General features: G+C 50.6%; 1 protein-coding gene across 1 annotated transcript in view; it reads left to right on the top strand.

The window, feature by feature from the left end:
* Positions 1–20,616, top strand: part of EP400 (E1A binding protein p400) — a 106,181-nt gene extending 85,565 nt beyond the window's left edge. The window contains exons 46-53 of the mRNA XM_012657268.1: positions 2,519–2,732; positions 2,823–3,013; positions 4,727–4,945; positions 7,068–7,263; positions 7,611–7,735; positions 8,881–9,027; positions 16,704–16,781; positions 17,633–20,616. Coding sequence (XP_012512722.1) covers positions 2,519–2,732; positions 2,823–3,013; positions 4,727–4,945; positions 7,068–7,263; positions 7,611–7,735; positions 8,881–9,027; positions 16,704–16,781; positions 17,633–17,905 — 1,443 coding nt within the window. The 3' untranslated portion in view covers positions 17,906–20,616. The remainder of the gene's footprint in view (positions 1–2,518; positions 2,733–2,822; positions 3,014–4,726; positions 4,946–7,067; positions 7,264–7,610; positions 7,736–8,880; positions 9,028–16,703; positions 16,782–17,632) is intronic.
* The last annotated feature ends 2,037 nt before the right edge of the window (positions 20,617–22,653 follow it).

Below are 22,653 nucleotides of genomic sequence, written 5' to 3'. Positions count from 1 at the left end.
CAGTCCCAAAGGCAGCATGTACCAAGTCAGAAGAGACTACGCTTCAGAGTCAGCAGTGCTTGGGCCAGTCAGATGATGTGCCTCTGGGAATTTGAAAAGTGTCTTTCTTACGAAGATGACATTACTGTAGTAATCTAGACAGTGTTGCGGTGTTATCCTGGCAAAAAGACAGTTGCGTAGGTGAATGGAATTGGTTACAGAGCCCAGAAGTAGACCCATGTACGTATACACATACGTGTGTATGTATTTCCAGCTGGCTTTGTTAGAAACACCAGGGGAATTCAGTGGAGAAAGGACAGTCTTTCCAGCAGATGGGACTGTGACGGTTGGGAAGCCCTGTGCACAGCAGTGAACCTGGACCCATAACTTATACCATATATAAAAAGTCTCTCAAAAGAGATCATAGATTACATGTAAACTCAAAAACTATAAACTTTAAACCTAAACAACAATATTTCTAGAAAAAAACGTAGAAAATCTTTGCTACCTTGGTTTAGCTAAACATTTCTTAGGATACCAAAAGCCTGTGAATCATGAAAGCAAAATTAATAAATTATAGTTCATCAAAATTAACAACTTCTCCTTGAAAAATATTAAGAAAATGAGAAGCACAGACTGGGAGAAAATATTTTCAAAACACATCTGATAAAGGACTGGTGTTCAGAACATGTAAAGATTCTTCAGCTCAATAAGAAAACTTTAAAACATGGGCAGAGATTGATGAGTAACAAATACATGAGAATGTGCTCAACATCAGTCACTAGGGAAATGCAAATTAGAGCCACAGTGACGTGTGAGACGAGCTTGTTTTTGCCCCTATCTGCCTGGCGCCTCCTCTTCAGTGTCACCGGGCCTCAGGTTGGTCCCGCCCTCCTGGTACTCACACACAAAACCGTACTGCGCACCACAGAATCGCTTTAAAAAAAAGGACACGGAAACCCGACAGCACCAGATGCTGGTGAGGGTGCAGGGCACTGGGGCTCGGCGCATTGCCTGTGGGAATGCAGAATCTCACTCACTTTGGAAAACGGGTTTGTCATCTTCTGTAAAGTAAACATAAACTTACCGTGCAGCTTAGCAATTCTGCTGCTAGGTACTTGCCCAAGAGAAATAAAAACATGTCTATACGAGGAACCTGAACACGAGCACTTATAGTGGCTTTGTTCATAATTGCTAAAAAAGGAACAACCCAGATGTCCTCAGCTGGTGATGGGACAGTAAACCGGTACGTCCACACAGCCCAGCACTACCTGGCAGTACCAAAGGGTGAAGCCCTGATGCATGCAACAGCGTGAAGGAACCTCAGGTGCGTTTTGCTGCTAAGTGAACGAAGTTTCAAAAGGCGTCATATGCTGTATGAGCCATTTAAATAACATTATAAAACAGCAAAACTATGGGGACAGAAAACAGGTAAAAGATTGGCAGGTGCTGGAGGTAGGGACAGGGCTGACTACAGAGACGTTCAGGAGGACGGACCGTTCCTCATCTGGATTGTGGGATTAGTTCTTCAGTCATACATGCGTTTGCAAAAAGGCATAGCACTGTGTACCTGAAACAGGTAAATTTTACTCTATGTAAACTAGCCTGAGCAATGTAACAGAGACCATCTCTACAAAAAATAAATTAAAAAAAAAATTGGCTGGGCATGGCGGTTCACACCTGTAGTCCCACTTACACGGGAGGCTGAGGCAGGAGGACCCCTTGAGCCCAGGAGTTTGAGGATGCTGTGAGCTACGATTATGCCTCTGCACCCAGCCTAGGTGATAGAATGAGACCCTGTCTCAAAAAAAAGAAAAAGAAAAAAGATCAAAAACTAAATAGTCCAGGAAAACAGAATGCATCTGTGAACCAAGGGAGCTGGCAGAGGTCAGTGACCTTGTAAGGAAGTTTCGGAGGTGTGGAATCAGCGCTAGGGCTTGTCTTCCAACTTGCCGTGGGACTCGGGAGCGTGGGGCCAATCCGAGCTGGCCGCACCGACTGCTGCCCTCACTCCTGTCCAGACTGTAGGGTGCGGGGGCTGTGAGGCTGCTCTGAATTTTAGGCAAGAGGGAGTTAAGATGCCACAAGACCCTAAGCACAAAGGTTTGGGGCCGCGGCTTCTGCACAGACTGGGGTGGTGGTGAAGAGGCAGGACTATGGACTGTGCTTGGGGTGAGCACACGCACCTGGAAGTAGTCGAGAATTCCATGACTTTCCTCGGGACCAGAAGGTGTGAGTGAGGTGAGGGGGCAGGATGGCCTTTGCAGATGTGGGCGGGAGCACTGTCTTCTGAGCCTGGAGTTTTTTCCGGGGGGGCAGTCGGATCCCCGTAGGAGAGCAGTGCTCTTCAGCTCACGGCACGTACTTAAATTTACACACGAAACCAGCACGTGCTCAGTACTTTGTGAGAAGACCGCAAGCTGGACTGTATCGCATCCCTCGACCTTGGGAGTTAGGTCCGCTTTTCTCTCCTGAGCGTGAGAAGCCCTGGGGCACAGTGTGGGACAACTTGACGAGTTCCTCTGTTTTCATTTTCTAGACACCTGGAGCCTCTGCTCCTGCTCAGGTGGTTCACAGCCAGCCCCAGCCACGAGCAGTTGGCTCGCCAGCCACGGCAGCCACCGAACTGGTGTCTATGGCAACAACACAGGGTGTTCGCGCAGTCACTTCTGTGACAGCCCCAGCTGTGGCCACCACCAGCCTGACCCCAGTGCAGACTCCGACACGGTCTTTGGTGCCCCAGGCGTCCCAAGGTAAAGCTGGGGCTTGTCTCCTGAGAAGTGAGGAGCGGAAGGTTGGGTGAGTGTCCCGTGTCCAGACCTAACGCACAGACCTCTCCACAGCCACAGGAGTTCAGCTTCCGGGGAAAACCATCACCCCTGCGCATTTCCAGCTTCTCAGGCAGCAGCAGCAGCAGCAACAGCAGCAGCAGCAGCAGCAGCAGCAGCAGCAGCCCTCTCAGGTGCAGGTCCCACAGATCCAGGGCCAGGCCCAGTCCCCCGCGCAGATCAAAGCTGTGGGCAAGTTGACACCGGTGAGCGTCTCCCAGGAAAGCGTAAACGTGTGTCTTACAGGCGGTTGTAAGAGTCTGTGAGATGGTACCGTGTTGCATGATGCAATTCAAAGTGTATTTTGCAAAAAATTAGCATTGCTTTTATGGAGGAAGCATGTTTTGCTTCATTTATATAAAACTTTCCGCGCAGTAATACTTTGATCGTGTGTCTGAGAAGAGTCTTACAGCTTGTTCACAGCACTTTGGAGATCTTAATTTCCTGTTTCCAAACGCATCTTCTTGCTTAGCTTTCTGTGCTTAGTAGGGAGTGGTTCCGTCTCCAGAGAATACTAGAAAGCCCGCGTGGTGCTGTTCTCACCAGGGGAGATGCTGGGGGGAAAGTATTCCCCAGCAGGGTCAGGAGACCAGGCTGTGGACACCTGGTTTCTCTAGGAACAGTCTTTTGCAGCGTTGCTTCCTGAAGGCTGGCCATTGAGCTCCGCTGTACCTGAGTGCTGCCAGTCCGTGTTCCAGCATTGCTGTCACCTACGTCAGTATAGTTGTTCTAAAAGGAAATGTTATATCCCTGCCACAAATGGAAGAATCATTAATACTTGTTATAGAAAGTAACCCCCAAAACATGTATAGTAAAAGCAAGACATGTAGACGTCCCAGCTGGCTGTGGGGCTACAGGGACCCTGAGCTGGGTCTGCTCCTCCCCAGTGCGGGAGGCAGGGGGCTTGCTGACGGCTGTTGGAGCCACGGGAACCGAGTGGGGCCTGGGGCCTGGGGCCTTGGAAGGGAGCCTCCCTTTGCGGCTCAGCGCTGTGCCTCCCGCGTGTCTCACGGCCACCCCTCCCCGAGAGGAACAGTGGGTGAGAGCCGTGCTGCCTGGTGCAGCGGCCACTGGCGGGGTGGCACTCTACGCGGCATTTAAACACGCAGTTCCTCCGTCACGCCAGCCACCTCGCGATGCGCAGTCCCCATCTAGCCCATTTCGGTCGCCGTAGGAGGTCCCACTCGTCAGTGCCGAGTTAGAGAGCTGTTGTGCTCAGGAGCTCCCGTCCCAGCAGAGGCAGACGGGCGAACAGACGGCAAGGCTTCGGCCCCCATGCCCGACACACACTGGTGCCGTCTCACCCTCCGGAGCCAGCCACCCTGAGACACCAGTGCCTCCACTCGCAATCCTCATCCCGCGGAGCCGCCAGGAGTCCCACTTGGCTGCCACTCGCCTATCCCTCTGTTCCCGCCCCCTTTCCTAGCCAATCTCAGAGTCGTGTTCATTTCCGGCATGCAGGAGATCTGGCAGTCATAGCAGCTCAGTGTACATTCTCTTGAAAGGAAATTTATTTTTTAAAATATTTTTGAACTAGTATTTTGACATTTTGACATTTTCATTTTTTTAAAGATGTGGGACTTATTAAATAACTTATTTAACTTGTTTACTAATAAGTTTGATGGTACTATAGATTTAAATTGGCTTGTTGTGAGAGGTAAGAACTTAGAAATTTTGGTATGAACTTACCTTTCAGAACCACTATTTCAGATTTCATTGATGAAATGCTAATTTTTAGTAAATGAACACTTAAAAGCGTTAGAAAGGCCCCAGGGGCTGGTTTGCATACCGCATGTTGGCAGGTGTTTACTTTGCTGTTTAACAGGTAGTAGGGGACCCGTAACTTAAAGTCAAGATACGTAATTTAAAGCATGGAATACAGTTGATGTTGAAGAGAAGATGCTTTATTTGGGCTTTAGGACCACCTCATCAAAATGCAGAAGCAGAAACTGCAGCTGCCCCCGCAGCCCCCGCCGCCACAGGCCCAGCCGGGGCCCCCACAGCCGCCGGCGCAGGTGCAAGTGCAGCCCCCGCAGCCCCCACAGCAGCAGAGCCCCCAGCTCACCACGGTCACGGCCCCGCGGCCTGGAGCCCTGCTCACAGGCACCACTGTGGCCAACCTCCAGGTGGCCCGGCTCGTAAGTTCCAGTTTATGTGTTCGTTTTCCAAAAGCAATGTCTCTTTACATTTTAATTGAACTGTTACTGCGTGCTCAGGAGCATGTTAAGTGTCATGGCTGACTTACAAGTGAGGCACGAATGATGACTGGGTGCAGTGGCTCACGCCTTTAATCCCAGAACTTTGGGAAGCTGAGGCGTGAGGATTGCCTGAGGCCAGGAGTTCAAGAGACCAGCCTCAGCAACATAGTGTGACCCCATCTCTACAAAAAATAGAAAAATATTAGCTAGGCTTGGTGGCACCTGTAGTCCCAGCTACGGACAGGAGGAGCACTTGAGCCTAGGGGTTGCAGGCTGCAGGGAGCCACAATCGTGCCTCTGCCCTCCAGCCTGGCGACAGAGCAAGACCCTGTCTCTCAAAAATAAATAAATTAAATAAAACGAGGGAAGCGGGAACTGGGATCTTTCTCCTAAGAATGTAGCTCTTGGAGAGGGTGCCATTCCTCACATAGGGAACGCCTGACAGCAGTACCTTCCAGACGGGTCAAGGCGTCACAGGCTTCTCAGGGACTAGACGCTGGGGCAGTGGGGAGTGAGCACGTGGAGGAGGAGGAGGTCAACGGTGTACCGGGCACCCCTGCTGCCGTGGCGCCGTGCAGGGCAGTGGCAGGCAGGAGTGAGAAGTGCCAGGCCCCACAGCTGGCTCACAGGAGGCTGCTCTGTGGGCAGGGAGAGCACATGGCAATTTTTGAGCAGGGAGAACAGCAAGGTGCTGGCGGGTCTGGGATGACTGACGGTCAGCAGGCGTCAGCGTCCTGGGGCCAGGTACCTCACGGCAGGTGACCAGAGCCTAGCGTGGGGGGCTGCCACTCGGAGGTGCTGGTGACGAGAGCTCGCCCCAAGCCATCACTGCCCTGCCCTCAGCATGTCACCTGGCCCCGTGCTGACGGCTGCCCCTTGCAGGGATAGGGTTTCACTGTTAACTCCATTTGCAGTGGAGAAACGGAGGCACGTAGAGGCTGAGTGCCTGCTGGAATGCCACAGCCGCTAGACGGCAGCTCCAGCACTGGGTCTTCTGGGCACGGCTGGCCCTCCACGGGAAGGGGTAGAAGCAGATGAAACACCACAAAAAGAAGCTTGCTTTCGCCTGTGTTCACGCAAACTGGAATTCAGAGGAGGAGAGTGGGGACACCTAGAAGTGTCCTGGGTACAGCCAGGGGCTCGCGGAGCAGGAGCCGAAGGCCTTTCCCTGGAGGGACTTGGTAGCTGAGCTGTGGAGACCTGCGCACTCTCGAGCTCGGCAGCCCTGCTCACCGCGTCCTGGAGAAGGACTGGCGCGAGCTTTGGTTTGGCAGCATTAGAGGAAGTTAAATGTCCATCGCCAAGAAGTTCGTTAAATAAGTTACAGAGCAAACAGTGGAATCCTAAGCAGCTTTGGAAAGTGATTATTGTAAAGGGAAGACAAAATATCTGTACTTCACCCCATTTCTACATTGTTTTCAGCAAGCCCAGAGACGAACAATGGCCAGGAGCTAAATACCAGTGTTAATGTGCACATATGGGTCACTCCAGGAGTGTGGGTGATTTTTACTTTCCTCCTTGCATTTTCTTAGGTTATCTCAGTTTCTGTACGTACAGAAACAGACCTGTTTCCATTTCCCTTTCTACCATTGTAATTTAAGATAAGTGCTCGGCAGCGGTGCCCTTGATAAGCAGGAGGCAGCGGCGTCCCTTGGGGGCTGCAGACGGGAGTTAGGCGGCAGTTTTGGGGTGAGGGCGGCGGGCTGCTCTTCAGTGGGGGCTGAGGGGATCCCCCCAGGGCCTCTGCGGGAAGCAGGACAGGATCCGCCCACAGAGAGGCGAGTCTCTGATGTTCCCATCTGACAGCCCACGGGCCTTGCTCTTGCTTGACTCCAACCCGGGGCCCGGGCGTCCGTTGGCGGCGGGCTCGGAGGAGCGGGCCAGCCTGTGACTCGGCGCGCCTGCACATGTAAATCGTTGGCGCTCTCTTCAGTGCCACGGCTCTTTTGCCTTCCTTAATCTTTGTAAGTGTTCTCGTGGCCTGACCTCTTGTGGGAAATGTTTGGAAAGACACACGATATCCTGAATTTCTCTGGACTCTCCTGTTATTTCTGTCGTTTAGACCCGGGTTCCCACTTCTCAGCTGCAGGCGCAAGGGCAGATGCAAACCCAGGCGCCCCAGCCCGCACAGGTGGCCTTGGCGAAGCCGCCCGTCGTGTCCGTGCCGGCAGCTGTGGTTTCCTCGCCGGGGGTCACGACCCTGCCCATGAACGTCGCGGGGATCAGCGTGGCCATCGGGCAGCCGCAGAAAGCAGCAGGTGCTCCCCTCCCCTCCCCCGTGCCTTCTCTGGGGACGTCTTTGCTGTGTCCTGACTCAGCCCCACTCCACACACGGCGTCGTGTGTTTCCTTATCAAGCCTCTCAGAGGTTTCCAAGTACATGTTCTAAAGTTAACCATTAACATTCTGAAATTTCCATGTCTTTATTTAAGTGTAATTTTTGAACCCAGAAACGTTTGAAGTATATTTGAGGGCTGGCATTGTCTCTGTACAGTTTCTCAGTTGATAATTTTCTCTATGGAGGCGAGTCAGTCTGAACAGACTTGTGAGCCGCGGGCTCCCTCCCTGGCGTGGAGCTGGGACTGAGCCTGCCTTGGTGCCTGCAGGGCAGACGGTGGTGGCCCAGCCGGTGCACGTGCAGCAGCTGCTGAAGCTGAAGCAGCAGGCCGTCCCGCCACAGAAGGCCATCCAACCGCAGGTCGCCCAGGGCCCCGCAGCCGTGCCCCAGAAGGTATGGGGGTCTCCGCTGAGCCCTGCCTGGTCCTCAGGGAGCACTCAGGTTTCTGAGGACAGCTTTGAGGGTGGATGTGCTAGTGTGCTCAGTGTTGTTGGGTTTTTCCTTCCTTTTAAAATTCAATGCTGCTGTCTGAGGACGAAGCTTGGAGGAGCTGGGGTGCTGTGAGGACGTGTAGGCGCAGGGTGGGGGGCTGCATGGAACTGTGGTGAAGGTGGCTGCGGGATCGCAGGCCCAGGCAAGCAGGTGCAGCCCATGGTGGGCTGCGGGACTCCTGGTCGAGGCCTGGGAATGCCACCTCATTTGTCTCCGGGCAAGGAGCCTGGCAGGGAACCACCCTTGCCTGTGTGTGGCGGGAGGGGAGAGAAGGCGTGCAGCCTCCAGGGATGAGGGTCCGGCAAGGGCGGCTGGTGCAGAGGGCCCTGCAGATGGCCCCACCCTGGCTGAGACGTCTGGTCCGACGGTGCCCACGGCCGCTCAGCCAGTGCTGCGTTAGGGGCAGGAGGGAGGCGCTGCTGTGACATGTCTCTGCCTCCAGGGGCTTCCCCTCGTGACACCTGCTTTGTCATGTCCAGCCCTGGACTCCTGTGGCTCCAGGTGGCCGCGAGCCAGCCCTCCTGCTGTGGGTTACGGCGGTTCTGCTTTTCGAGGCTGGCCCTGGGACATGCAGGCTCTGACGCGGACACAGCAGTTGCTGTGGTGCCTGGCAGAGAAAACTGGAAATTAGACTTCACAGCAAAAACTTTGCACCTTCGTTTGTTACCGCTGTATTAAATGTTTTCTTGGTGTCTGCCAAAGTAAATCAGAGAAATTTGAGAAATTGTGACCAAGTTCAGTCGCCTACTGCGCAGACCCGCACCAGGCGCTGTGGAGAGTGTCGAGGTGAACCCCACAGCCTGGTGCAGGGCCCCCCGCCTGGCGAGGAGGAGGGGCACTCCCTGTGTCGCCACGTGGGCTAGGCGGGCCTGGAGGAGAGGCAGTGGGGGCAGGGCAGGGGCAGCCCCCGCGAGGGCCCCGTTGGGCGGGCCGCAGTGCCTGTCCCGGAGGCCTGGGTGCAGGTGCTGGGTCCTGCGTCCAGGGCTCCTGAGGAGCGGGCGGTGGTCACCGAAGGTTTTCTAACCCTCAGCGTCCCTTTCCCTCAGATAACGGCGCAGCAGATCGCTGCTCAGGGCCCACAGCAGAAGGTCACCTACGCCACCCAGCCAGCCCTTAAGACCCAGTTTCTCACCACGCCCATCTCCCAGGCCCAGAAACTGGCCGGGACGCAGCAAGTGCAGACCCAAATCCAGGTGAGCAGGGCGGGTTGGAGCGAGGGGGACCAGTTGTCGTGTGTGGTAGACGCAACACGCGGGCGGGAGGGACGAGGTGCGAAGATGAGGATAATTCGCACACCCCGCACACTGCCCAGGCTGAGGAAACACCACACGCCCATCTCCTCCGCCGGGGTGGCTGGGGTCCCTTGGCTTTCCTGCCAGCTTTGCCATCGCACGTCACTGCGTGGCGGGCGCCCAGCTCAGCTGTGCGTGGGGGAGTCTCAGAGTCGCAGAATCACACTGCATGGTGTGTGGCAGCTTGCCTCTCTCTCGGAGCCTGTTTGGGAGAAGCCCCTGGGCTTTGCACGTCTGATCCGCCGTGTGAGTGACACCCTCCGAGCAGCGAGCGCTGTCCGCCTCTCTGGGGCGCGGGTGCAGAAGCGTGTGGGGCGGAGTTGCATATCCAGCGGTTTCCAGAGCGCCGGTGGACCCGGCGTCCTCTTGTGTGAAGTGCCTGTGCACTTGGTCCGCTGCCGATTCTGTCTTCACCTCCCGGAGTCAGTCCTCGGCCGGCGCCGTGGCAGACTCCCCCTTGCGGCTCTTCCTCTCACGTGATGGAGTCTTCCGATGAGTGGGATTTCTTAATCCTCGTGTGTTGGAGGTGCCAGTCTTTTCACTTCTGGGCAGAGCTGCTTGTGTCTTGCTTAGGAAATCCCTCCCAGAGTTACGGGGTTAGTTTCCTGTATTTTCTTCTAAAAGCTTTGCAATCCTGCTTTCTCGATTAGGTCTTTAGTCCTCTTGGAATTGGTTTTTGCGTATGATAGAAAAATAGAAATTCAATTAATTTTATGGGTATGGATACCCTGTTGTTTTCAGTTCTGTTTAAAGTCCGTTCTTTCCTCCAGTGATCCCGCAGGGTTCTGTCGGGGGCTCTGAGCCAGCCCCCATCTCAGTGGTGGTGCTGGTCCTCACCGCCCTGTCCAGACCGCTCCGGCAAGGCGGCCAGACCTGGGGCCTAGGGGCCCGTCTCCCACCAAGCCCTCCGCGGGGCAGTCGTGGCTGATCTTGGCTTTGCACATCACGTTAATTTTGGAGTTAGCTCGTTGAGGTTTTACGCTACTGTCGAAACTTGGTGTTTTTGTTAGAATTGCAGTGATTCTATGGATCATTTTGGGGAGAGCTGACATTTCTACAGTCTTGGCGTCGGATTCACCAACACGATGTCTTTTGTTACTTGAGTCTTTAATGCTTTAATTAAGCTTTTTAATTTTTTCCATAGAAGTTTTCTAGATTGTGCTAGATTTATTCTTACATCATCAGTATTTCCTGATGCTTTTGTAAATAACAGATTTAAGTTTCCATTTTCTGTCTGTGGTTGTACATTATTGTACATTGATTTTTTTATCTCGGCAACCTTGGTAGCTTCTTATTTGTGTGGTTTACCTGTCGGGTTTTTGCGTTTTCTTTGTGTGCGCTCCTGTCACCTGTGAACAACAATAGTCTGCTTCTTCCAATCCTCCTCACACCTTTTCTCTTGCCTTGTTGTGGTGTCTGGGACCCGCAGGACGGTGGCCAGTAGAAATGGTCAGACAGAATGCTACACCACTGTGAAGCATGATGTTTGCTGCAAGTGTTTTTGTTTTAATCACCCTTCATTAGAGTAAGAAAATTCTGATCGATTTAGGTTAGTTACTAAGCATGAAATGTCCGATTTCCTGCAGTGCTAAGTTTGATGGTATCTCTGACATTTCACTTTGACACTTCTTATTTTATTTTTATTGTGAATATTTATATTTACTCCTCAGTCTTTCAAACACACAGTTTGGCTTGTGATTATCTTTCAAAGTTTTTTTTAGAACAGTTTTTGTGAAACCGTGGGTAAGTCAAATTTGTGTTATTTTTGAATATGAGTTCCATTGTGGAGCCAGAGCAGCACAGACAGCTCAAAACATCAACGAAGTGTTTAGGAAGGACGTGGCTAATGAACACACAGTACATCCATGGTTTGAGAAGTTCTGTTCTGGTGATTTTAATCTTGAAAATGAGCCATGTGGGCACCCTGAGATCAAGGTGGATGATGATGAGCCGAAAGCTGTAGTGGAAGCGAATCCGTCTCAACCTACAAATTATCTAGCAGCACGGTTTGATGATAACTTTTTCAACAGTATTGGACCATTTGAATCAAATAGGCAAGGTAAAGAAGCTGGACAGATGGGTTCTGCATGACTTAAACGGGCATCTGAAGAGAAATCCTCTGGAGGCTTGCCCTTCTTTGCTGCCATGCTATAAAGGCGAACCATTTCTACACCATATTGTTACGTGTGATGAAAGATGGATTCTTTTTGACAGTTGCGAGTGTTTGGCATAAGGGTTGGATAAAGATGAGTGCTGAAACACAGTCCAAAACCAAATACTCATCAAAAAAAGCTAACGGTGTGTGGTTGTCCAGCGCTGGTGTTACCCACTATAGCTTCATGAAAACTGGTCAATGAATTACAGCAGATGTCTACTGCAACCAATTAGATGAAATAATGAGGATGCTTGCAATGAAGCAGCCAAGATTGGTCAATCTTCTTGCAAGACCACATGTTGAAAAAACAACGCCGTTCAAACTACCAAAGCTGGACTTGGAAACTGTCATCCACCACTGACTACCACTTCTTCCAGGCTTTGGGCCCCTTCTTGCAAGGAAAAATATCCCATTCTCAAGTCGCTGTGGAAATGCCTTTTGTGATTTCATCGCCACTGGCTCTCCAGGCTTCTTCGCTGCTGGCATAAATAAGCTGCTGTTAAGATGGCAAAACTGTGTCAACAGTCTAGGCACATACTTTGATCAATTGTGCTGCTTCTTCTTTGAGATATAATAAACTAAACCTTTGATTCGAAATCAGACATTTCATATTTAATGACCTAATAGTTTGCTAGAAGTTTTTGTTTATTTTTGTTATAGTGTTTTTTGTCTTGTTTAAAAAGCATCTGTACACACTCCCTCCCCAGACATCTCCTTCAGCCTCGAGGCTTTAAGGACTGTATAGGTGCTAATGATGTCCACATTTATATGTGCAGCTGATCACTGTCCTCAATCCCAGCTTCTTTTTTTTTTTTTTTTTTTTTGAGACAGAGTCTCACTCTTTTGCCCAGGCTAGAGTGAGTGCCGTGGCGTCAGCCTAGCTCACAGCAACCTCAAACTCCTGGACTCAAGTGATCCTTCTGCCTCAGCCTCCCAAGTAACTGGGACTACAGGCATGTGCCACCATGCCCGGCTAATTTTTTCTATATATTTTTAGTTGTCCGATTAATTTCTTTCTAATTTTTAGTAGAGATGGGGGTCTTGCTCTTGCTCAGCCTGGTCTCAAACTCCTGAGCTCAAACAATCCACCCGCCTCGGCCTCCCAGAGTGCTAGGATTACAGGCGTGAGCCACCGCACCCGGCCCTCAATCCCAGTTTCTTAATCCTAACTGCCTTTTATGGTTCCACAGAGATAGCCGAACCGTCAGGCCTCAGGTGTACACACCTGAACTGCTCCCATGGAGCTGGCTCATCCCTCGAGCCTCAGCTGTGCACACCTGAACTCCTTCTGAAGGCGTCTGGCTCAGGAAGGGCAGCGTGGTCTCTGTAGACCTTTGTCCTTTCTTGGGAAACCCCTGCATTCGTCTGCATTTCTTTGTCCTGCACTCCAGCCCGTGGGAGATTCTGTAGGCTCAACTTCTGGAAGGCATCCAGAACGACCACTTTCTGTTGCTACCAGCACCTTACCCGCTCTCCTCCCCTGGGTGTTGCCGTCCCTCCCTTCCTCCAGCCGCCCACTCAGCACACTTTGCACCTGCAGCCCGGAACCCCGTTGTGGTGCTCACCTGTGCCCCGCCAGCCTGCTCAGAGCGGTGTGCTCAGAGAGGATTCTCAACTGTCCTCCAAGCCCCACTTCCTAGTCACCTTTCCTGCTCTCTGTTTTCATAACATCCCTTCAAACACTGTATCATTTACTTACTTTGTCCAGGTGTGTCTGCCTCCTCCTCCCTAGAGCATGCCGTGAGCACAGGCTTCCCAGTGGCTGCCAGCATGGAGGATACGTGACGTGTGATGTTCATCTGGGGTTTTCTCCAGATGTGCTAGTGTGATGGGCTATTGTCACTGAATTTTCTAATGTTGACGCACCCTTGCATTCTGGGGTAGCGCCCTGGGTCCTGCAGTGTTTGTCCTCCTCGTGCATGGGTGAGTTTAGTTCGCTGACATTTTGTGTGTTTGCATCGTGGCTCCTGGCGATGCTCCTCTCACTGCCTGTGCTGCATTTTACTGGTCAGGGTTTTACTTTCTTCCTTTTGCTTCTTTTGAATTTATTTTGGTACTTGTTTTCTTAACTTGTTAAGATGGAGTAGCACTTGAGCTCTCTTCACAACTTTTATTATTTGGGTTTCCTTTAGCGCTAAGTATTTTCGAGTCCATTTTGATTTCTTTTTTGCTGCCTGGGTTCTCATTTCCAGGTGAGTGTTTCTAGTTGTCTTTTATTACTGACTTTGAAAAGTCACCATTGTATTTGCTGTCAGAGAGTGAGGTCTGAACTATTTCAGTCTTCGAAATGTGAAACTCGCAGTACGGTCCAAATTAAAGTCAGCTTTTATGGCTGTTCTGTGTCCTTCCATGGCAGTCTGCAGTGTGGGACCGCTCTGTCACGGCCGAGCCATGTTCGCTACCTGTGCTGTCTCGCGCAGTGTCAGTTACCAAGAGAGGTACCTCTCAGTCTCCCGTTCTGATGACGCGTGCGTGTGTTTCTCCTTCCGTTTCTTTCTAGTTCGCTTTATGTTTTAGAAGGCTTATTATTAGCTGCATGTGGGCTTATATTTTTGAGTTTTGTTATTTTGAAGTGACTGTCATTACCTTCAGTGGCATCTTTGGTGGTTCAGCCTGTTTTGCCTCAGATGAAGAAAGCTCTGCGCATCCCCGTTAGAATTTTCTGGTAGATCCTTTTCCTCCGTTTGCTTTGAACCATTCCGTCCCGTCACGCGTACCTCACGTAAATGGCATGCAGTCAGCCGCTGCTGCTGAGTCTCAGTTTTTGTCTTTATCTGAAACATTTGTCCAGTTATCTTTATGTAAGTACTGATTTATTTGAATTTTTTGTTTCCATTTCATTTGAACTTTCTGTTCCGCTTGTTCTGTTTTCTCTTTCCTTCCTTTCTTGCCTTTGGGCCTCGTTTTCTTTTTTCTTTTTTTTGTCCTGTTTTCGCACCTCTACTAATTTGAAAACTATTAGTTCTCTTTCTGTTGTTTAAGTGGTTACCCTAAAATTTCCACACGTACTTAAAGTGTGGTGTTAGTGCCGTCTCTGCCTGTTCCTCAGCTGGTCTGTTTGTCCGCCTCCCCTTAGGTGCTGCTGTTACCCTGCATTTTAGTTCTGTCCTTTTTCGTCTCTGACTTCCCACGTGAGGTGGCTTTCCTTCCACTTGGCCATCCTCTGGGATTTCCGTCAGTGTCTGAGAAAGCCTGTGTTTCACTCCCGTTCCTGAAAGGTAGCTTTGCTTCGTGCAGAACGCCAGGCTTACGCTTGTTTTCTTGGCGGGTTCATAATGTTGTCCCCTGGCTCTGGCTTTTGTTGCTGATGAGAAGCAGATGTCTGTCTGCTGCCACTTTCCGATGGCAGTCTGTCTTCCTCTCCCTGTGTTGAGACCTTGTCTTTGGTGCTCAGCAGTTGCACTGTGACACTGTGGTTTAGGATCTGGTGGCTTCTTGAGTCCGGGGCTGACCTGTCATCAGTTTCGGAGATGCGCAGCCGTGGTTGGTCGGGGCTGCCTCTGCCCACCTCCTCTAGTCTCTAAGTCTCGATGCCTTTCGTGTTTTCTGCTTCTTGTCCTGCTGCAGTCTGAGTGATGTCCTCACTGTCTCCCAGTTCACTCATTTTTCCCTCGGTTAGGTCTGATCTGCTCTTAAGCTTGTCCGTTGAATTTTTGTCTTGATTATTGTATATTTTTTATTTTTAGAAGTTCCTAAATCTGTTGGGTCTTTGTTCATAGCTTGTTGTCGGGCTTCACAGGGTTACTGTGTGTCTGATAATCTCTTGTCTGAAGTTTGCTGCATCCGGTCTGTTTGTGGCCTCGGGTGAGTTCTACTTATGGGCGTTCTTTGCGGCCTGGGGTGAGGTGGGGTCTTGCTTCCGCTGGGCTCCTGTGGGTGCCGTCTGGACATGCCGTTCGGCTCATGGCTTGATGTCCTGGTGTCTCTCAGGTAATGTCCGTTTGGTCTGTAAACCTGTGTGTCTTTCTCTGGCCCCCGACCCTGGCACTGAGGCTCCAGGCAGGTGATTTCCTCACGGCCCCCTTTGGAGGAAGGGGCTGTGCTGTGTTCTTTGCCACTTTTGGGGACCTTTATGGTGACAGTGTCTCCCTTCAGGATGGCCGCTGGGGGGCAGCCTGGGGCTCTCCCGTTAGCTCCTCCCTGAGAGTGGGGTCTAGGCCTCGTGTCTTGTTTGCTGTGCCCTGTGAGACCCCGACGACCACGGCGCGAGGTCTCCCCGAGTGGCAAGTGCTCTTGAGCAAAAGCGGCAGAGCATCTCTGCTCATTGCCTGGGGTCCTGCCTTTGCTTAGGTTTGGGAACCGGCAGGCCCTTACTTTTTGCAAGTTTCTCAGGGCATTTAAGTGTCTTCTTAATATTTTACTGAAGACATCTCAGGATTTTCAGTGCTGTAACAGTCTCAGTCCTGGCCCGTCGTGGCCCCGAAGCCGGCCTCGTGGTAGCTGGCATATCTGTTTCCCACAGCTCTGCAATGACAACCGGGGCACTTAGTGAATCCTATTCACAGTTTTATTTTAAGTTACAATGAACCAGTAAATGCCCTCTGATTAATTTTAATAACGAGGGCTAACATTTATTTGGAGCTTTGTCATTTATAAGTACATCATACAATTTAATATTTTCCCCAAAACTATCTTGGGTAAGACTTATTTTCATCCCTGTTCTATAAATACAACAGAACCAAGCAAGGGGGTGGGGCCCTCGGAGTCGGGGTCCCCAGCGGCCGTGCACTCAGGAGGCTGCTCTGCGTCTCTGAGCCAGCGTCCCTGGCACTGCTCGTTAGACACACGTGGCCCAGATCCTTTACTGTGTCAAGACAACAGGAGATGCCTGCGGCAAAATGGTTATAGAAAGTAAACACGGGGCGGGAAGTTTTGTTTTATAAAATGGTACAATCTCAATCACGATTTTAAGAAAAATGTAGGAAATTGATAAAATAACCACTCTTGAAATTTGGTGCATCTCCAGGCCAGACTGCAGTGTGGTGGTCTGACCCAGACCTCCACGCGCCCGCTTCCGCTCGCCGTCTAAGCCACGCAGCGTGGCTCCGTCCTGGAGCAGTGCAGCAGAGCCCTCAAGAACTCACGAGATGCTCAGATATTTAATTCCATCCTCAATGTCATTCTCTCATATAAACTTGGAGCAATCTTTATTAAAATAAAAAATTATCTGAAATGTGAGACCAAAAATAAGCTTAAATTACAAGTGATTGCGAATAGGGAGGCAGTCGTCGTTCACAGTTAAGGTGGAGCAACCTGTTCTCAGTGTTTCAGGTGAACACACCCTGAGAATCGCTCCGTTGTGCCACCTGGTCTTTTTTTTTTTTTTTTCCCCGCATTAAGAACTGAGAAGAAAGGGGAGAAAATTCTCCTCCTGTGCACACAGTCCTTTGGATTCTACGTTTGGCTTTTTGTTTTGTCCAAGGTCGCAAAGCTTCCTCAAGTTGTCCAGCAGCAGACGCCTGTGGCCGGCATCCAGCAGGTCGCCTCTGCCTCCCAACAGGTAGGACGTGGAGACACACGGACCTAATCTACTTGACACTGCCCGTGTTAAGGGGATTCGTGGTTTTCATCCTGAGGAAGTATAATTTCAATGATGAGAGAATCACTTTTGGTCTTCATAATACACATAAAAACATTAACTTTGGAGGAAAAACTTGATACTCTTTATGGCAGGAAAAAAACTGTGAATGAGCGTGTTCAAACTTGGTGCCAGCTGTACTGCAGGAGTCTCATCTTGCGCTCCTGTCTGGGATCGTTCACCTGACAGAAAATCTTAGACGTGTCCCACCAGATAAAGGCACTTCCCTGCGGTTTTAGAGCAGCACAGACCTGAGAAAGCAGACTGCTCTCTGCGACCTGTGGTCCCCAAGCAGAAGTGCTGTGAGGACCGTGTTGGCTTCGCCTTCCTAGAAAAGTAGCCCGTCAGGCTCTGTCACTGTCCTCGTTTGTGGCTACAAGATGTGATTGTATGGCACAATGCTTTAAATTTAAAGAAATGCTTTAAAATTTTTTTATTTTGTTCAAAGTCACACTGGCTTATAAATTTCAAGAAACCAAATAGTATTAAAAGCTTTACAACAGTAACAAAATCAGTCCCCTGACCCAACTCTGACCCTTTTCCCCAAAGACATCTGGTTTTAGTCTAAAAGCAACAATATTTTAATTGTCTACTTTTGTTCAGTTAGAAAGCAGAGTTCATATTTTGGTATGAAGGATAGTTCTTCTGTGTCATAAAAGCACACCTGCTAGCGAAGTTGCTCAAACCCCTTCCCCATCCCCGAGAATGTCTGCTGTCCTGTCCCTGGGCAGAGTGTGCTGGGCAATGTGTGTTTTCTGACTCTCTTGGCTCAGGCTTCTCCACAGACTGTGACGCTCACGCAGGCTACGGCGGCGGGGCCGCAGGTGCAGGTGATCCCCGCAGTGACTGCGACAGCCCAGGTGGTTCAGCAGAAACTCATACAGCAGCAAGTGGTGACTACGGCGTCCACCCCGATCCAGACCCCAGGTGTTCCAAACCCAGCCCAGGTGCCAGCCAGCTCTGACAGCCCGAGCCAGCAGCCTAAGTTACAGATGAGGGTCCCCGCCGTCAGGCTAAAGACTCCCACCAAACCTCCGTGCCAGTAGCCAGCACAGCAGGGGCGGCCTCTCAGCCAAGGCAAAACCACCTTCCTCCCAGGAGCACTGCGTTTATTTCTGAACCTTGGGACAATGTCATGTAAGATATTCAGCACTTGGAAAGCTACGGTTGAAACAAAGTAGTATAATCATTTTATTAAAATGCTCCTACGCTGCAAGAAAAATGATCCTTACTGAAGGCCCCTTTTCTGTATTATGTGACTAATTGAAAAAGGTACAGTAAATTTTTGTCTAAATCATTACACCTTTTAGTTTTTCCTCCAGAGCAATAGTACTGGGTTTTGAATGCCATTTAGAATTTCCCTGTTAGTGTCTAGTATTTTGCACATTACAGAAGCCATTTGCAATGTGCAGTGAGCATACATAGGCTTTTAAAGCTAAAACATGGTCTTGGATAGCGTGTGCCATAGTTCCGTTCTCTCTGCCCGACTGGAGGGCACACCGTGGTCTTCACAGAGGAGAAGCCTGTCCACAGCAAATTGCCTGAGATTGGTTTTCATTCCAAAGAAAACCAGCGTGGTTTTTTCCTTCCCTCATAAAATGCGATCTAACTCCTGAGGGAAACGTCCCAACACCCATGTAAATACATGGGACCTGTCCCCAGCTATGTTCAAGGGAAATTTGTTGCTGAATTTTCATTCCAAAGAGTAGCCAGTGCGGCCTTCCCAGGCCCCACCCTCTGTGTGATTCGCTTTGAACTGAAGGAAACGTTTGGACTGAGACCCATCTCAGTGCAATCAGGACGGGTCCCCAGCTTTTGGACAAAGCTTTTGTGGACTGAGTGTGTAAACAGCTCCAGGGAACCTTGAGATGCTTCTGCCATGGCCTGGTCTGAGCCACGAGGACCACACAAGGGTCATGTTGTGGCAAATGTCACAGCCGAGTGCTAGGTGAGGGTGGGATGCTTGTCACCGACACCTCCTTGCTGCCATGACTAGCCCAGGCTTGATCAGGGGAGCTGAGAAACCTTTGTCTAAGGTGGCCCGTTTGTGAATCCAGACGTGTTAACCACAGCAGTGGCCTGGTCAGCTCCACCGTGGACGTGTGACGTCAGATGCTCTCTCAGACAGGTGAGCTCACTTGTGGTTCTGCCAGTCAAGTGAGAAACCACCCGAACTGTTTGTGGAAGGTATGCTGTTGAGGGAAAAAGGGAAGCCCAGTATTTTCTACTATTCTTGTTTTTTTTTTTTTACTATGGCAAGACAATAAATGCAGTTTTAGTGGGCTTGGTTGGCTGATAATGTCTCTGTACCTTCAAGTTTTCACCAAAGCAAAAAGGTACATCCCAAGTAACACACTCTGTGCTGTGGCTCTATTTGGTCCAGGAAATTAGGCTACATTAGGCTTTTGTATACCAAGTGTCAGTTTGGGCAATGTGGTAAAGATTCTTAATTTAAATTATATCTACTTGGTTTCCTCCCATTCTCACTTTAAGTGACATTAAGGAGCGTGCTGTTCTGCAGGTCTAGTGGACAGTAATGTGGCTGTACTTAGTGAAGTCAACTGGGAGCTCATTTGTGAGCTCTTGATAAGGAATTTGGAAAAAAGCAAAAAGTGTTGAAGAAACAGGGGATTTAACATTTCAGTTTATTGAACATGCCAAAACAGCACTGCCATCTGTGTTCGTTGTTTGGCCTGCTCTGTGATGAGAGTGCGGCTCTCGGGAGGGCTGCTTGCACTTCGCGTGTGGTTCCCAGTGACAGTTCTTACTCCTGAAATACGCAGGAATCCTCTCCTTTGCCGCTTTAATTTGTGCGTCCTTTTCACTTTTCCGTTGTCCTTTCCAAAGCATCGGCTGTCTCCTTTCAGATGGTGATAAACTGTTGAGTGTATTTATTTTAGAATGTCTTAGACATGATTGCCTAAATAAAAGCCCTCTGTTGATCTACAACGCTAGAAGAGAATTTAGGAAGATTTCTCAAAAGGTTTTTAAGAGAGCAGAACTGGGATTCTCAGTATTTGCAGTGTGGAATTCCTGCCCCCATCTTATTACGTGACTGAAAACGTCTTTTGTCTCTGAAGTGTATTTTCTTCAGCGGTTCCCAGTACAAAATATGGACAGAAGACATTTTTACTTTCGTCACTCGGGGTGTAGTGACATCTAGATGTTAACCATTGCCCTGCGTGGTACTCAGTATAGTCATTTAAGTAAAAATGCTCCCTCCATTCTATTTTCTTGGCCTTTGTTTTCAAGGTTAAACTTTCTAACTTAAGAATTAAGTATGTGTTCAGGACGCGGTTGTCTAGGCCTTCTTGGAAAGCAGGGTTCATACCGATAGGACGTGGAATGAGTCAGAATTTTCAGAACGTACAATATAAAGGCAGCAGTCAAAACACTGTCAGAATTCTAATTGGCCACTGTGGAAACAGTAACTCGGTTATTGTTTAAATAAGAGACGTTAATTCCAGTGAAGGCCAGACTGTTTTTAAAACACCCAGTGGGAAGCAGAAGGTTGGATCCAAGCCCTTGTTCAGATTTGGTGCCTGATAAGGCGGGTTTTTTCTTTTTGCAGTCTTTATTATTATTTTTGTCAACTATTGTAACCAGATAGCTGTTGTGTTTTAAAATTTAAAGGAACAAGATTGAAATTGTAAATACTTTGTAAGCATAAGCATTTGTACTTGAATAGTAGGATTTTAAAGGGCACTGATACCCTACCAAACAAAAGGCATAATAAAATGACCTTTTTATATATTTTTTTGTTTTGTCTTTCATAGAAAACTATATTTAAGTTAAAATAAGGTGCTAGTTGTGTTTTTCATTTGTGTGAAGAAAAAACAAAAAGCAAAACAAGTAATGTTAGCGCAGAGGTTTTCTCTTCCCCCACTCCTTCAGTGGCTGTAGAGGGAACGGAGTGTGCCAGGGGGTCTTCCGAGAAAATCTTGTTTACAGAGTCCAAAGCAGCACATGGAGGAACGATGCCGACTCATCCTTGGTGACCTGCCACCTTCACAGTGCCCGTCTCTGTCCTGGAGGGCCACGAGGGCACTACGCGCCCTTCCATGCCCAGTCCACATGCCAAGGATGGGTGGAGGCACCTCTGTTCTCAGCTGCTCTCCACTGGAAACTCCCCCAAGCAGGTAGCCTGAGACTTGTTTATTTTCCTTTTGCTTTTGGACTACCTTTTGTTAAAAAAAAAAAAGTTTCTGATGACAAAAAATAATGCATACTTTTAATAAAATGCATACACTATGCAAAGTAAAGAAGTACCCCAGAAGCCCATGGTTGGTTTTGTATCTTCTCTCCCCCCACAGGAATGGGGGTGCGTGGGGCCCACACCCTGCAGCACGGCTCCTACCTCCCGTCCTCCAGATGGTAAAGGCTGCGGGCTCTCGTGCGCGTCCTGGCATCTGCGGGTGATAGTGCAGACCCAGGGGTGCTGGGCAGTGAAGCACAGGCGGGCCCTTCACCGTGTACCCACCAGGTGCTGGAACCGGGAGGACCACAGAGATGTCACCCTTGGTTTCCCCTCTGCTGAGGAGGTTGTGAAGGTCTCATCAGGTGACGTCTGTGAAGCTGTCAACGCCTGCTGCCAAACTCGGTGATTGTTTATCATTATTCTTGTCAGTGGAGAGGACGGCGTGAGTTGGGCAGGGCCTGCTGCTTCGGTCATCCCGACCCTGCCCCTGAATCTGCAGAGCCTGCGTGTGGCAGCAGGCCCTGGGAGCAGCTGCTTTGCCCTTGAGCCGTTTCTGTGCCTTCCAGTGGAGGCCGGGCCCTGGGGCAAGTGACTGAGCAAGCGGCTGTCAGACCTGGGGCAGTGCCTCTGAGCCCCAGGGTCATGCTCACCTCCCACACCTCACCTCCGGAGTGTTGCCTCCTAGTCAGACGTCAGATCACGTGACAGGTGCTGCCAGCACCCTCCTGCACAGTCCAGACTCGGGGAGATGGCTTGGCCGTGGGGTGCCTGGGTTTGCCGCATCCATACCCTAAAGCCAAATTAATCTTCCCAAAGGTCTCATTTTACTGGATGAATGACGGCACATACTTCCAGTGGAATTTAGTGTAGCCACCCCAAGCAGGAGAATGGAACCACATATTCTGGGATGGAATACGTCGGGGCCGTGTGCCACAGAATGTAACGACTTGTATGCCTGGGTGTGAACAGAGTATCCGGGAATACAGCCGGCCGCCTGTATCCGTGGGTTCCACATCCGTAGATTCAGCCAACTGCGGATTGAAAGTATTTGAAGAAAACTGCATCTGTTCTGAACACGTACAGACTTTTCCTTGTCGTCACTTCCTAAACGACACGCACTACTACTCACATGGCATTTACCCTGTGCTGGGTGTGCTGTGATCGAGAGGATCTGCGGCGTTGAGGGACGTGCGGGTTGTGCGCGCACCGCGGCCTTCGCCGCCCCTCTGCGTGGGGACCCGGCGCCCGCGGGGTCGGAGCCTCTGCGGCGCGGGCGCTGCTGCCTGGCGCCCCTGCCTGAGGAGCTCGCCGTGTGCATCAGAGCGGGGCCCACCGGTAGGTTTGTCCTCGCACCCTGCGGGGCCCTGACCATCCATGGGAGCAGGTTCCGACCTGCCTGGCCCTCTGGGGCCGTCCCGGCCGCCTCCCCGCGCGGCGTGTCTGCTTCAGCACGGGTGGGAGGTAAACGGCCCCGTGGCCGCCCGCACCCCTCCTGGCAGCTCGCCCCACCCACCCGTCACTCACAGCCGCCCCCACACCGCAGGGTCCCGGCGGAGTGACAGGACGCGCCCGGTGGACGCGGGTGGCCGCAGCCAG

Source organism: Propithecus coquereli, unplaced genomic scaffold (assembly GCF_000956105.1).
Source record: "Propithecus coquereli isolate 6110/MARCELLA unplaced genomic scaffold, Pcoq_1.0 Scaffold535, whole genome shotgun sequence".
In the NCBI taxonomy this organism is placed as follows: domain Eukaryota; kingdom Metazoa; phylum Chordata; class Mammalia; order Primates; family Indriidae; genus Propithecus; species Propithecus coquereli.
The sequence above is the reverse complement of the archived record's forward strand: the minus strand, read 5'-3'. Positions and strand labels throughout refer to the sequence as shown.